Raw genomic sequence first — 15770 nt, forward strand, 5'->3', positions numbered from 1 at the left:
CTCAAGAGAATATAAGCTTCATTAGGATCAAGTTTTCTTTGTCTTGTAACCTTCTATACCTTCCACAGCTAAAACAATGTCTGGTACATAGTAGATACTTAATAAATATTTGGTGAATGTATGAATTACGCATCCACTTCTAAAGGAAGTAGTGAGAGGATACTATGAGCTACTTTATGCTAATAAACACAACAATGTAGATGAAATGGACAATTCTAGAAGGGCATGAACAACCAACTTTGACTACAGAAGAAATAGATGACCTCAACAAACCAATCACAAGTAAAGAAATTAAATCAGTCATTAACAAGCTCCCCCAAAAGAAAAGTCCAGGACCAGATGGCTTCACAGGTGAATTCCACCAAACATTCCAGAAAGAATTAGTACCAATCCTGCTCAAACTCTTCAAAAAAATTGAAGAGCAGGGAAAGCTACCTAACTCATTTTATGAAGCCAACATCACCCTCATACCAAAGCCAGCAAAGATATTACAAAAAAAGAAAACTACAGACCAATCTCTCTAATGAATATAGATGCAAAAATCCTCAACAAAATTCTAGCAAATCGAATCCAGCAACATATTAAAAGAATTATACATCATGACCAAGTAGGATTCATCCCAGGTATGCAAGGATGGTTCAACATAAGAAAATCAATTAATAGTAATACACCATATCAACATATCAAAGCAGAAAAACCACATGATCATCTCGATTGATGCAGAAAAGGCATCTGACAAAATTCAACATGCTTTCCTGTTGAAAACACTTCAAAGGATAAGAATAGAAGGGAACTTCCTCAAAATGATAAAGGGAATATACGAAAAACCCACAGCTAACGTCATCCTCAATGGTGAAAAACTGAAAAAATTCCCCCTAAGATCAGTGTTCTAGTTTGCTAGCTGCCGGAATGCAACACACCAGAGACGGATTGGCTTTTAATAAAAGGGGATTTATTTTGTTGGTTCTTCAGAGGAAAGGCAGCTAACTTTCCACTGAGGTTCTTTCTTACGTGGAAGGCACAGGATGGTCTCTGCTGGTCTTCACTCCAGGCCCCTGGGTTACAACAACTTTCCCCGGGGTGACTTCTTTCTGCATCTCCAAAGGCCTGGGCTGAGCTGCGAGTGCCGAGATGAGGAATGCTGAGCTGCTAGCAGTGCTACGTCGCAATCTCTCATTTAAGCACCAGCCAATTAAGTCAAACATCACTCATTGCAGCAGACACGCCTCCTAGCTGACTGCAGATGTAATTGGCAACAGATGAGGTTCACGTAAGGTTGGCTTATGTCTGCAGCAACAAGACTAGGTATGCTCACCTGGCCAAGTTGACAACTGAATCTAACTAACACAATCAGGAACAAGACAAAGATGTCCACTATCACCACTGTTATTCAGCGTTGCATTGGAAATTCTAGCCAGAGCAATTAGACAAGAAACAGAAATAGAAGGCATCAAAATTGGAAAGGAAGAAGTAAAACTCTCACTGTTTGCAGATGATATGATACAATATGTCAAAAACCCTGAAAAATCCACAGCAAAACTACTAGAGCCAATAAATGAGTACAGCAAAGTGGCAGGTTACAAGATCAACACTCAAAAATCTGTAATGTTTCTATACACTAGTAATGAACAATCTGAGGGGGGAAATCAAGAAAAGTATTCTATTTACAATTGCAACCAAGAGAATAAAACACTTAGGAATAAACTGAACTAAAGAGACAACAGACCTATACAAAGAAAACTACAAGAAATTGTTAAAAGAAATCACAGAAGACCTAAATAGATGGAAGGGCATATCGTGTTCATGGATTGGAAGACTAAATATAGTTAAGATGTCATTCTACCTAAATTGATTTACAAATTCAATGCAATACCAATTAAAATCCCAAAAACTTACTTTTCAGGAATAGAAAAACCAATGACCAAATTTATCTGGAAGGGCAGGGTGCCCTGAATAGCTAAAAGTATCCTGAGAATAAAAGATGAAGTCGGAGGTCTCATGCTACCTGACTTTAAGGCTTATTACGAAGCTACAGTGATCAAAACAGAATGGTACTGGCATAAAGATAGATTGACCAATGGAACTGAATACAGTGTTCAGATACAGACCCTCTCATCTATGGACAACTGATCTTTGATAAGGCAGTTCAGCCAACTCACCTGGGACAGAACAGTCTCTTCAATAAATGGTGCCTAGAGAAATTGGATATCCACATGCAAAAGAATGAAAGAGGACACATATCTCACACCCTATACAAAAGTTAACTGAAAATGGATCAAAGACCTAAACATCAGAAAACAGAAAACTGTTAAAAGAAAATGTAGGGAAATATCTTATACATATTATACTTGGAGGTAGTTTTCTAGACCTTACATCCAAAGCAAGAGCACTGAAGAAATAAATAAATAAATAGGAACTGTTCAAAATTAAATGCTTTTGCACATCAAAGAACTTCACAAAGAAAGTAAAAAGACAGCTTATCCAATGGGAGACAATATTTGGAAACGACATATCAGATAAAGGTCTAGTATTCAGAATTTATCGAGATTGTTCAACTCAACAACAAAAAGAAAGCCAACCCAATTAATGGGCAAAAGACTTAAACAGACACTTCTCAGAAGAGGAAATACTAATGGCCAAAAGGCACATGAAAAGATGCTCAACTTCCCTGGCTATTAGAGAACTGCAAATCAAAACCACAATGCGATATCAGCTCACACCCACCAGAATGGCCATTATCAATAAAAGGGAAAATGACAAGTGCTAGAGAGGATGTGGAGAAAGAGGCACATTTATCCACTGTTGGTGGGAATGCCAAATGGTACAACTGCTGTGGAAGGCAGTTTGGCAGTTCCTCAAAAAGCTAGATACAGAATTGCCATATGACCCGGCAATACCCTTGCTAGGTATCTACTCAGAAAACATGAGGGCAAGGGCACAAATGGAAATTTGCACACCAATGTTTATAGCAGCATTATTTACAATTACCAAGAGACGGAAACACCCAAATGTCCATCAACAGACGAGTGACTAACAAGCTGTGGTATATACATACGATGGGGTATTATGCAGCTGTAAGACAGAATAAAGTTATGAAGTATATAACAGCATGGATGGACCTTAAGGACATTATGCTGAGTGAGATTAGCCAGAAGCAAAAGGACAAATACTGTACGGTCTCACTGATATAAACTGACATTAGTGAATAAACCTGGAATATTTTGTTGGTAACAGAGACCATCAGGATATAGAAATAGGGTAAGATATTGGGTAATTGGAGCTGAAGGAATACAGATTGTGCAACAGGACTGAATATAAAAACTCAGAAATGGACAGCACAATACCACCTAACTGTAATATAATTATGTTAAAATACTGAATGAAGCTGAATGTGAGAAGGACAGAGGGAGGAGGGCTGGGGGAACAAATGAAATCCGAAAGGAAGATAGACGATAAAGATTGAGATGGTATAATCTAGGAATGCTGAGAGTGTACAATGATAGTAACTAAATGTACAAATTAAAAAAATGTTTTTGCATGAGGAAGAACAAAGGAATATCATTACTGTATGGTGTTGAAAATAGATGGTAATTAATATTTAAAAATTTTAACTTACATGTGACACTAAAGCAAAAAATGTTCATTTGGTACAAAATTTATATTTTGACTAGTGCATTTCCTAATATAACTTATGCAGACAGCTTAACTGAACACCACACGTACATGGAACCTCGAGTAGCACATGAGATTTTATTGGTTTGTCCAGAGTGATGCCCTGATAAATCCCAGAGTGATTTAGAGTGATCTGAAGAGTGAATAAAAAAGTATTTGCAAAGTTCCCTTTGGGGAAGGGTGAGAACGGGGGAGAATTCAACTTCCCCAAGTTGTTCTCACAAGCAGTGTGGACAACCAAAACTATAGGCGAGCCCCCAGTCTTGGGGTTTGTTCATATGAAACTTAACCCCACAAAGGATAGGTCAAGCCTACTTAAAATTAGGCCTAAGAGTCACCCCCAAGAGAACCTCTTTTGTTGCTCAGAAGTAGCCTCTCTCTCCAACCAAGACAACAAGCAAACTCACCATCCTCCCCCTTGTCTACGTGGGACACGACTCCCAGGGGTGTGGACCTTCCTGGCAACGTGGGACAGTAATACTACAATGGGCTGAAACTCATCATCAACGGGTTGAGAAAAACCCTAGAATGAGCTAAGACTCAGCATCAAGGGATTGAGAAAACTTTCTCGACCAAAAGGGGGAAGAGTGAAATGAGACAAATAAAGTGTCAATGGCTGAGAGATTCCAAACAAAGTCGAGAGGTTATCCTGGAGGTTATTCTTACACATTAAGCAGATATTACCTTGTTATTCAAGATGTAATGGAGAGGCTGGAGGGAACTGCCTGAAAATGTAGAGCTGTGTTCCAGTAGCCATGTTTCTTGAAGATGACTGTATAATGATATAGCTTTCACAATGTGACTGTTTGATTGTGAAAATGTTGTGTTTGATACTCTTTTTATCTACCTTGTCAACAGATGAGTAAAATATAAGGAATAAAAAGAAATAATAGGGGGAACAAAAAATAAATTTAGTTTGAAATGCTATGATCACTGAAAGAGAGGGGTAAGGGGTATAGTATGTATAAATTTTTTTCCTGTTTTCATTTTATTTCTTTTTCTAATAGATGCAAATGTTCCAAGAAATGATCATGATGATGAATATGCAACTATGTGATGATATTGTGAATTACTGATTATATATGTAGAACGGAATGATCAAAATAGGAATGTTTGCGTTTGTTTGGTGTTTTTTGGTATTTAAAAAAACAAAATAAAAAAAATAGAGGTGGGCTCTGAAATCTCTACCTCTGATGCTTTCCTCTTCAGAGGCTCAAAGAGAAGTTTCATATGATTCTAAACTAAAGGTCTTGAAAGAGCTAGCTCCCTTGGCACAACTGAAAGATAAAGTAGAAGGTTTTCTTTGTTTTTTTAAAACTCCCCTTTTTGAATTATACTTTAGAGAGAGAATTATTCACTGTTTCTTATTTTAAAACCATATTTATTGCAAAAATAACACATATAAAGGAGCAATAAATGTACAGGCTCATCAGTTTTTATAAAGCAAATGCCTATGTAGCAGAGCCCAAGTCAAGAACTAAAGTCTTCCCATTACCTTTAAAGCCTTCCACATTCCACTTTCCAATCAAAATTCCTCCCTCCTTCCCTCATCAATCATCCATTAATCCTGATTTTTATGTTAACTTCTTGCGTTTCTTTATAGTCACACCACCCAAATAAGCATGACTAAGTAATACTTAATTTTAACGGCTTATAATTTATGTAAATACAATACTACAGTAAGTATTGTGTCAGGTTGCTTTGCCCTAATATATCTCAGTATACTTATTCATTTGACTCCTGAAGACCATTTAGGCTGCTTGCAGTTTTGAACTACTGTGAGTAAGACTGCTATAAACATTCTTGAATTTATGCTTGACATACAGAGTCAGGTATTTCTGTAGCTCTACCAAGGAATGGAGTTGATGGGAAAAATAATATGAGTTTAACGATATTTGAGAATCATCATTCATGCATGTTTAGATGAGAAAACATGATGGAGTTTAAAAAACTGTCAATCTTGTCAAAGATTGAACTGAACAGAACTAAGTTTATTTCTCGGTTGACAGAAATGAATCACGCACTAACCATAGTACTATATGGCAGAAAATAAAAATGAGGAACAATACAAATAATGCATTCAAAAAAAGCTCATGAGAAACAATACAAATAATGCATTCGAAAAAAGCTCAAAAGAAACACAAATGTGCCAACACAGGAGAAAGTTCTTAAAACTAAAGAGCTATTTTCCACATCTGACAGCTACAAGCAACTGAAATACTAAACTTGAAGATGAACTCAAACAGCACTTACTATAAGATATTGATGTTAGTTACCTAGGGATCTTAAACTGATGGAAGGGAGGAATAGGTTAACATGGGAACTAGTTAATCTCTTGTTATAACTGCCAACCTGCAAAATAATTCTAAATCTCAAAGTTGGACTTTTTATGTCATAACTAGGATGCCAAAATAAGTGGCTGAAAAAATTTTTTTTAAATGGCATGCAGACTGATAATAAGTAAGACAATCTCTAGATTGTCAGAAATTGGACTAGATTAATCAGCTTTCAATGTCTTGTGAAAGGGGAAAGAGAAGAAAAACTTACTTCGACAAGAAAGATGCCCCTAACATCTTCTCCAACCACCAAATATATGTTTACTTCTACTAGCTAACATGTACTGCTTACTTAGTAGTGTCAGGCATTACCTAGAACATTTAGTAAATATGATCACATCTAATTCTCACAACCATTCTATGAGGTAGGTACTGCCATCTCATTTTATAAATAGGAAAATCAAGGTTTAAAGAAACTAAATAATATGTCCAAAGCCATATTACCAGAGAGGGAGTGAGTCAGGATTCACATCAAGATCCCTTTGATCAAAACAACAAACAAGAGCTCGCAGACCCATCTTTCTTAAAGTTCCAGAAAAAGTTAAAGAGTCGCAGTAATAGAGCAAAGGCAAAATAGTATAATTATAAAGGTTCTTTTATGAACTATAACAAATGTACCACAGCAATGCAAGGTGTTAATAATAGGGTGGTATATAGGAGTCTCGGTATTTTATGCATGAGTTTTCTGTAAACCTACAACTTTTCTAAATAAAAGAACAAGGCAACTTAAAAAAGGGTAGGGAGCCCACCCCATTCAAGATGGTGGAATGAGATGCTTTGAAAAATCAGCAAGACCTTGCAAAAATATTTTTCTCAAAACTCCAGAAACTGAAAAACAACATTAGCTAGCTTAAACTAAGAGTTCCTCTGTAATAGGTACGTAAACTACTATGAGCAGGGAACAATATCAAGTGTTTTCTATTCTTTGCCATAAATAAACTGCTTTGGCTTGGAGGAATGAAGGATTAAAAAATGAAATTTTAAAAATCTGTTCCAAGTAGAGTATGTAATCAGAATAATTCTGAGTGTGTTCAGAGAAGCTGACCTCATGGAGTGATGAAAAAGTAAACATTCAGTCACCTGAGCAATACTACTTCAATGCATTAATCCAAATAAGGCAACTTTTATGTGAAAGCAAAGCCCCAGGAGAAAGGAGGAGGGAATGAGAGAATACATAAAGGGTGATTTTAGTTTCAAAATCAGGTAGGGTAGCAGAGAAAGAAGGGACAAAAATTAGGAAAAAACAAGAACACATGAAATATTAAGAGAATTAAGACTTTTACCTACCAATAATAACAAAACCAGACAAGACCCAGTGTAAAACAGATTAAGAATACTATAAAGCCATGTCATTCATTTCAGGGCACTTGTTAACCCCATCATCACATTGGGAGAGGGAACAATTTGCCTCTACAAAGTAGAGACGCCTGAGGGGAAAGTTTCTCTGGCACTGAGCAGTGATGTCTCAGCCCTCAAGAGATAGGAATGAGAGCAATCAAAGTGGAAGGCAGCAGCTCAGAGAAGGCTTTCATTCCAGGCTAAGTGATGGTAGGTTTTCATGTCCTCAGATTCTCCACCTTTCACCCTTCATCTTTCCACGCTGCACACAAGTTAATCAAGTGACAGAGCTGATGGAATATATGGGAAATACATTTAGAGAGGCATAGAGAGTATCTTTAACAGAACACAAAAATCTCAGTGTATCCATTAATTTTTTTTTAATGTTAACATTTTATTTAAGCCAGTACAAGCAGCATGCTTAACAAAAGACTGTCAAAATAAACATGCAATATGAACTAGCAGAGACTGAAACCACAGCATCAAGAAGTTGTGCCAGTTGTTGATTTTATCAAATTACAGGGAACCATTAAAATTCACAAGATTGACCACTGATGGTTCAATCCTCCTGAATGAGATTATATCAGACTATATAAAAGAACTGTCCTCACATGTTAGTGTTCTCAAACAAAATTCAAGTAACTACCATGCATATGAACAATATTTCAAAAAACAAGAAAACAGTTTCCATCATGTCCCTAATGTAGTTTTTTGTTTTGTTTTGTTTGTTTGTTTGTTTAACATGGGCAGGCACTGGGAACTGAACCTGGGTCTTCAGCATAGCAGGTGAGAACTCTGCCACTGAGCCATTGTTGCCTGCTCCCTAATATAGTTGTAAATATTACAGGAGCATGATCATTGATTTGAAATACCAAATGGCATAAGAGGAGACAAATTTCTCAAGAATATTCAATTTGGGAGCATTGGTGTTAAGTAACTTAGAAGATTGTTTACATTCTTCCAGAAATACAAAATAAGATCTGACTAGAAATGTTTGAGACACTCCTTCACTTAAGTTGTAAAGTTCTCAAATTCTATAAAGTTTCCAGTATTATCAGTCTATTGAACAAACAGGTGCATCCATTAAATTTATATAGTAAGCTTTGAGTAACTAAAATTCTCAGGGAACATGAAATAGGGAGTTCTGTTCAAATCATTTTCATGTCTGAATCCCTGGGAAGGAAAATACTGCTAAAACCTTTCAGCAAGTTTTAATAAAGTTACTTGCTAATTCTAGATTCAACACGGTAAAACTTTTCATACAGAATAGCTACTTCATAGTTCTAGAAATACTCAAAAGGTTAAATTTAAATCTGTTCAAAGTCCAATCTCTATGTCTGGGATTAAAAGCTTTTCTCCTCAAAGAGAAATAAAAGAAACACAAAGTCTGCTTCACCATAAAAGGAAGACATTTAGAAATGTGTTTCAACTCATTTAGCTTTTTCAAAATCACCTTGTAAATGGAGAGAACCAGCAATCAAATCACTCTTTTACAGATTCATAAAATAAACTGAAAAATGTGTCAACATATTGAACACAGACACGAAGAATTCTACAGAAGAAAACTATTTGCTTTCTAAGTTTTAAAACAAGTTGAATTTATAATATACAAGCACAGTAAATAATGAAAGCTAGATACTTAGCATTTGCTTTTTAAAAGACCAGAAACTATGACATGAAGTACAACTCCACCCAAGATATATACTTTGTGATCAAGATCATAACTCAGTTTAAGAATATAATGGCAAAAAAGTTTGGGTGCACTTGTCAACAAAAAACCCAAAATTGTTTCAAAGCTGCTCAAGAATAAGTTCACTTAAGTAAGATCTTGGAATTTGTCTTCCTGTGATAAAACACAACAATTTCTAGTGGCAGTTCATCATAAAATAATGAAATGTCCCTTCTGACAACAAGACACATGAGAGGTAACCCTCAAAATCCAGACTCTGGCAAACCAAGTTTAAAGAACTAAACACATTTGGAAATTTATGAGATAGAATTCATATCCTCACTAGCTGAACTCCTGCTACTCACTATTTGAAACTCAGTAATCAAATATATTCAGATAATAGATTCTATTCCTAGGCAACTGAACTTACAGTCCAAAATTTGGCCATCTGCACTCAGGCACCCAATGCAGTCAGATGTCAAGAAATACTTGTTATTTTAATTTCTATGCTCTTTGTTTCAGTCTTTGGCCACAAAAGATGGGATTTTATATTGATTTTTCCCTCTACATACCATATTTAGCATTTCTCCATGCTACTAAATAATCCTAATACTCATCACCTTTATTAGTTGCTTATTATTCTACTGAGGAGAGTTACTATAATTTACATAACTTCTACTGCATCTTTGAATGTTTATTTGGTCCATTTCTTTCCCCATAACTAAGATACAGTAAAAATCTCCAAAGTTGAAAGTGGAAAATTCAACTTCCCCAAGTGGAGAATTCCTGATATTCTCACAAGCAGTGTGGACAACCAAAGCAATAGGCTGAAACCTCAATCTTGGGGTTTGTTCATATGAAACTTACTCTGCAAAGGATAGGCTAAGCCTACTTAAAATTAGGCCTAAGAGTCACCCCCAAGAGAACCTCTTTTGTTGCTCAGTGGCCTCTCTCTCCCAGACAACATGACAAGCAAACTCACTGCCCTCCCCCCTCTCTACGTGGGACATGACTCCCAGGGGTGTGGACCTTCCTGGCAACATGGGACGAAATCCTAAAATGAGTTGGGACTCAGCCTCAAGGGACTGAGAAAACCTTCTTGACCAAAAGGGGGAAGAGCAAAATGAGACAAAATAAAGTGTCAGTGGCTGAGAGAGTCCATATAGAGTCGAGACGTTATCCTGGAGGTTATTCTTATGCGTTATATAGATATCACCTTTTTAGCTAAGGTGTAATGGAGAGGCTGGAGGGAACTGCCTGAAAATGTAGAACTGTGTTCCAGTAGCCATACTTCTTGAAGATGATTGTATAATGATACAGCTTTCAGAATGTGACTGTGTGTCTGATGCTCCTTTTATTTACCTTATCGACAGACAAGTAAAACATATGGAATAAAAGTAAATAAATAACAGGGGAAACAAATGTTAAAATAAATTTAGTAGATCGCAATGCTGGTGATCGGTGAGGGGAAGGGAGGGGTATGGTATGCATGAATTTTTTCATTTTTCTTTTTATTTCTTTTTCTGGATTGATGCAAATATTCTGAGAGGCGATCATGGTGATGAATATACAACTATACGATGATACTGTGAGTTATTGTTTATATACCAAGAATGGAATGATCATATGGTAAGAATGTTCGTGTTTGTATGTTATGATTAAAAAATTTTTTTAATTAAAAAAAAAATCTCCAAAGTTTTTCCTTATTTAAAAAGACATGTTCTGGGTTCCAATTACAGGTAGATATTTTAAATGAGAAATTCAATAACTGTTTAGACATTAAAAATTTAAAAACTTTTCTTATAGGAGCAAATAATACAAAAAAAGTAAAAGAAGGATTTTATAAATTGTAATTCAGTAAAATATTCTTTGGATAAACTTTCTACTCCTATTTCTTTGGGCTCAAAATATAAATCCCCAAATTTCAAAATAAAAAGAAATTACCAATGTTCATAGCAGCATTATTCACAATTGCCAAAAGATGGAAACAAACCAAATGCCCATCAACAGATGAGTGGATCAACAAAATGTGGTATATACATATGATGGAATGTTATGCAGCAGTTAGACAAAATGATATCCTGAAGCACACGATAAGACAGATGAGCCTTGAGGACATAATGCTGAGTGAAATTAGCCAGACACAAAAGAATAGATACTATATGATTCCACTTTTATGACTAGCATAAAGGTATAATCAGAGGCTTATAATACAAAATATGAGGAACTTAGAGGTACAGAGAAACTAGAGATGGGTGAACTGTTAGCTAATGAGGTTGAACTCCAATATAAGGGAATAGATAGAAGTGAAGGTAATTCTCTAGTGAGTCTAAAAGTAATATTACCATATTGAAGATGAACAAGATTGAAATGGGTTGCATAGACCTATGTGTCCCACTGATTCACACTAGAAATATGAATTAGTTCTTGTAAGAATTACCTCAAAGACATGATTCTCATATAAAGAGTGTTTAAGTCTAGGGTACAGGGGAAAAACGGCTATTGCATGCTATGAGCTATGTTCAGAAGGAAACCATCAGCACTACCACAGCAACAGTAGAGGTAAATGATGGAATGAGGGACAAAAGTTAAGAGAAGGTTTAGATTTCCTATTCGGCAAGGGTGTGCTTATTGGTTTTCTTTTTATTGGGAACAATGAAATTTTCTAAAATTGAGAATGTTGATGGATTGAGGATTTTGGGCCTTCTACATGATGCCTGATGAATGCAGGTGGCTGAAGGATGCACTGACAGAGAAGTAGATTGGGGAACAATGGTGTGTATTTATGAACGAAGGTTGTGCTGCTACAAAAAGGAACAATGTCGTGAGGGATGCAACAATGTGAATGAACATGTGAGACATTTGGTGAGACAAAATAAGCCAGAAACAAAAGAACAAGAATGGTATGGTCACCTTTAGAAAATTCATATAAGAAAACAGGGGCCTAGATTGTAAGCTTTGAGAGCAGACACAAGTCTGGAGCGGTGATTAATATCTCTGGATTTTGAGAGGCTGTTATATATATATAACTTGATATTCAGAGATAAGAACAAAGCTGAACAGGTTAGGGTTAAAGTAATTCAGAACATAGGGGTAAGAAAGATGGTGTCTATATTTTAGAACAACACACACTCTTTGAGACCAATGGAAGAAAGGTTTATTTGGTCTGGAACTGAAATTTTCTGTAGTGAATAATCTAATTTAACCTACCTGTATAGCTCATTTGAACAACTGAAATACAGAGAGCCCAGAACATGAATTCAATCCTGTACATATTATTGTAATGCCTGGAAACATCCTAGACTATATTAAGCAGATAATAAAAAAGTATTGACAAAGTCCCCTGAGGGAGGGGAGAAAGACTATGGAACTATTAAGCCTTACCATCAGGGAATCCCTGATACTGTGTCAAACTTTAGGGACACCCAAATCAGTAGGCCATCCTTTGATCATGAGGCTTACTCTTGTGAAGCTTATGAAGGTAGCAGAAAAGCTTAGACTACCTACAGGCATGCCTAGAAGTTACTTCTGGAGGACCTTCGTTATGCTCAGATGTGGCCTCAGTCTTTCTAAGCCCAACCCTGCAAGTGAAATAACTGCTCTCCCCCTTACGTGGGACATGACATCCAGGGGTGAAAGTTTCCCTGGTGACACGGGAGATGACTCCCAGGGATGAATCCAGACCTGGCACCGTGGGATCAACCATTCCACCCTGACCAAAAGGGGGAAAAGAAGTATAACTAATAAAGTATCAAGGGCAGAGAGAGTTCAAATAGAGTAGAGAGCCTACTCCAGAGATTGCTCTTACACAAGCTTTAGTAGACTTTGCCACCTATCATAACCTGCCAACCCCCAACCAGGACCATTCCAGCCAATCCTAAAGAAGACAGGGCAATATATAATATTTCACAAGGGTTCCATGCACTAGAGGAACTTTCCAGAAACTTACAACCTCCAAGTGGGTCCCTGGTCCAGGTAAGTCCTGAAACCTAGCCCAGCCTCTCCAGAACATCAGATAGGTCCATCTCCCTACCCCAGATTAGTGACAGACCCTTCTAACAGCAAAAATTTAGAATTGTCATACCCCAAACAACCCTAAAGAGAGCTATGGAAAGATCAAAGGTGATGGTGGAGTTATACATAGAAGATAGGATTTAACAAATGAATATGAATACTGAATCATTAAATTGATATCTCTTTTAGTCTCCAATATTTTAGAGCAGCTAGAAGTAAAAATCTAAAATTGTGAAACTGTAACCCATGTCAAAGTCTGAAATATGTTCTACAACTAATTGTGGTACTGTGCTTTGAAAATTTGAGCTTTTTTGTATATATGTTATTTTTCACAAAAAAAAAAAAGGAAAAAAAGTCGATTGTGATGATAAAAAAATATTCAAGTCCTCTAGCCTCCTCTATTCTGGAGCAGCTAGAAGGAAAAATATGAGAGGATCATATGATAGCCCATGACAAACTCTGGGATCTGTCCTATAACCAATTGTTGAAGAGTGCTTTGAAAACTATTGCTTTTTTATTTCTTTGCTTTGTATATTTGTTATATTATACAATTTAAAAAGTTAAAAAAAATTATCAAGGAATGACCACAGGTAATTAAAGTGGTCATAATATCATTCTTCTGAAGATTTTTATTTTAGGCTATATATTCTGCTTTTAGTTGGTTTCAGTGGGTACCAGTTTTTTTTGCCCCAAATCCCTGTCTATTTCCCATAAAAGTGAGATTTGGTAATGAGAAGATAATAAAAAGATGCACTAATTTTCGTCTTATGAATATTTTTATTACATTCAAGGGCTGGTGGGAGACAGGAAGTCACCTGAGTGCACACTCACAAAACGAGTTCATAAGCATTAAAAACTTGGAAAAACACTCACTTCAAAAAGAGAGAAAAGTAATAGAAAAATGACCTAGAAAATGTTTGCCTGATAGGAAGAATTATAGATAACATCAACATGTCACTACTATACATGGTGACCCTTACCTATATCTAAGATGGCCAGGAGATGTCACAACCCTTTGATTGTTCCAGATTTAAGCAGTCTACATGATTTTCAAGTAAAAGGGAATTCAAGATATTTTTGTTCAGAGTTCAGCAGAGTTCTAAATAACCTGAAGAGCTAAACTATCTATCTCTATCTTTAAAATATTCCTAAAGACAGCCTTGTACAATTTCCCAAGAGTATGTAGCTGATGTCACTCTATAGGACAATCTATTGCTACTCCTTTCCTAGAAAGCAAATGCTATCTTGAGGATCACCTTCAGAACTCAGTGTCTAAACAAAAGAATTATTTTTGTTGCTTTCCCTAATCATTAAATTCACAAAATCTATTAAAGATCCTCAAAAACCAAATCTGTGATAGAACTATAACATAATTAAAACAGGTTAATGTTATTACTATCTCTTTATTAAGTGTTTGCAAAGAAACTTTAGGTACTTGACATTTTATTTGTTCTGTGTTCAGTAATAAAATTTCAGTAAAATTTCATTAAAAAGCAGCCTATAATATAAAATGCTCAGCTACATGTGTGAAGGCAGATGCAACAGAAATAACATTTTTCTCAAAGGAGAAACAGAAATAGTATAAAAAGGTTCACTGCTGTCTCAAGATGACCCTTTGTGTACTTCTACTATAACACATTAAGATACTCATTTTTCCTCTCACTTTTCAATTTCAGTCCCTGACTTCATTAAAATCAATTTGAAAAATACTCTGTACTCACTCTGGCACTCTATGAATTGATGAATTAAAGTGCGGTCCCCGCCACTCTTTGAAAGCAAGTACTCTAATAAAGAAAGAAACACCTTTAAGGATATAGTTTGTTGCTGTCTGTGAAAACCAACAGCAAAAGTAGGAAAACTGAAATGGTTATCATAGGTAACTCTGATTAAGACTAACAAAAGTTGAATATATTTTAATATTAAAAGAAGACATATTTTGGAGCTAAATAAAATTAAATGTCTAAAATTGTGATTATATAATAGTCAATTTGTATCCTGAATGGATCATTTAAAGGTGTAGTTTTTATCCAAAGAGCTCAAGAAAACCACATAAATATACTGCTTCTAAAAGCATCTCCAGGGTAGGCCACAGAGGTTCAGCAGGCAGAGTTCTCACCTGCCATGCTGGAGACCCAGGTTCGATTCCCGGTGTCTGCCCATGTAAAAAAGAAAAAAAAAAAGCATCTCCATTTTTACATGTATTTTCTCTTTTAGAACTTAGCAAATACCATTAAATAATTTTAAAATTTAAACTTGCTACTAGAGAATTAAGTTTCAAGTGAGTGTTTTCTAACAATTCCTCTCCAAAACTATTCATCTTGTGCTGAGCTATTTGTGTATAACCTTGTCGTTTCCTGGAACTTCAGGTATTTGTGTGACACCGGAGACTCAGAGGTAGAGCTCTAAAGCTAAGAAAATCAGCACTACCTGATACAGTAACTGTTAAAAAGGTTGAAAAGGTGATCAGGCTTCAATTAGAGATATGAATGAAGCCAATCTGGATAGGACTAAGGTAAATCAAAATACAGGGTAAAGGATGATATGGTCTATATTTTAAAACATTAACATCTGTGTGAGACCAAAGGAAGAGATGTTTATTTGGTGCAAAATTAATATTTTTGGTAGCATAATATCTAACATAACTTGTATGGTCAACTTCAAACACCATAATTACATGGAATCGTGAATAGGGCGTGAGATCATGTTGGTTTGTACAGGTTAGTGCGATGCCCTGATAAATC

At 35.9% G+C, this 15770-nt stretch overlaps 1 protein-coding gene across 23 annotated transcripts in view; it reads right to left on the reverse strand.

Moving 5' to 3' along the window:
* SLMAP (sarcolemma associated protein) overlaps positions 1 to 15770 on the reverse strand; it is a 256378-nt gene that overhangs the window by 68157 nt on the left and 172451 nt on the right. For 10 of the 23 annotated variants that reach the window (XM_077128900.1, XM_077128888.1, XM_077128896.1 and 7 more), the window contains one exon: positions 14751 to 14813. The exons of the other annotated variants lie outside the window; for them this stretch is intronic. In XM_077128900.1, the coding sequence (XP_076985015.1) occupies positions 14751 to 14813 (63 nt within the window). The remainder of the gene's footprint in view (positions 1 to 14750; positions 14814 to 15770) is intronic. 23 annotated transcript variants of the gene reach the window in all.

The sequence above is a fragment of the Tamandua tetradactyla genome, chromosome 15 (genome assembly GCF_023851605.1).
Source record: "Tamandua tetradactyla isolate mTamTet1 chromosome 15, mTamTet1.pri, whole genome shotgun sequence".
Lineage (NCBI taxonomy): Eukaryota > Metazoa > Chordata > Mammalia > Pilosa > Myrmecophagidae > Tamandua > Tamandua tetradactyla.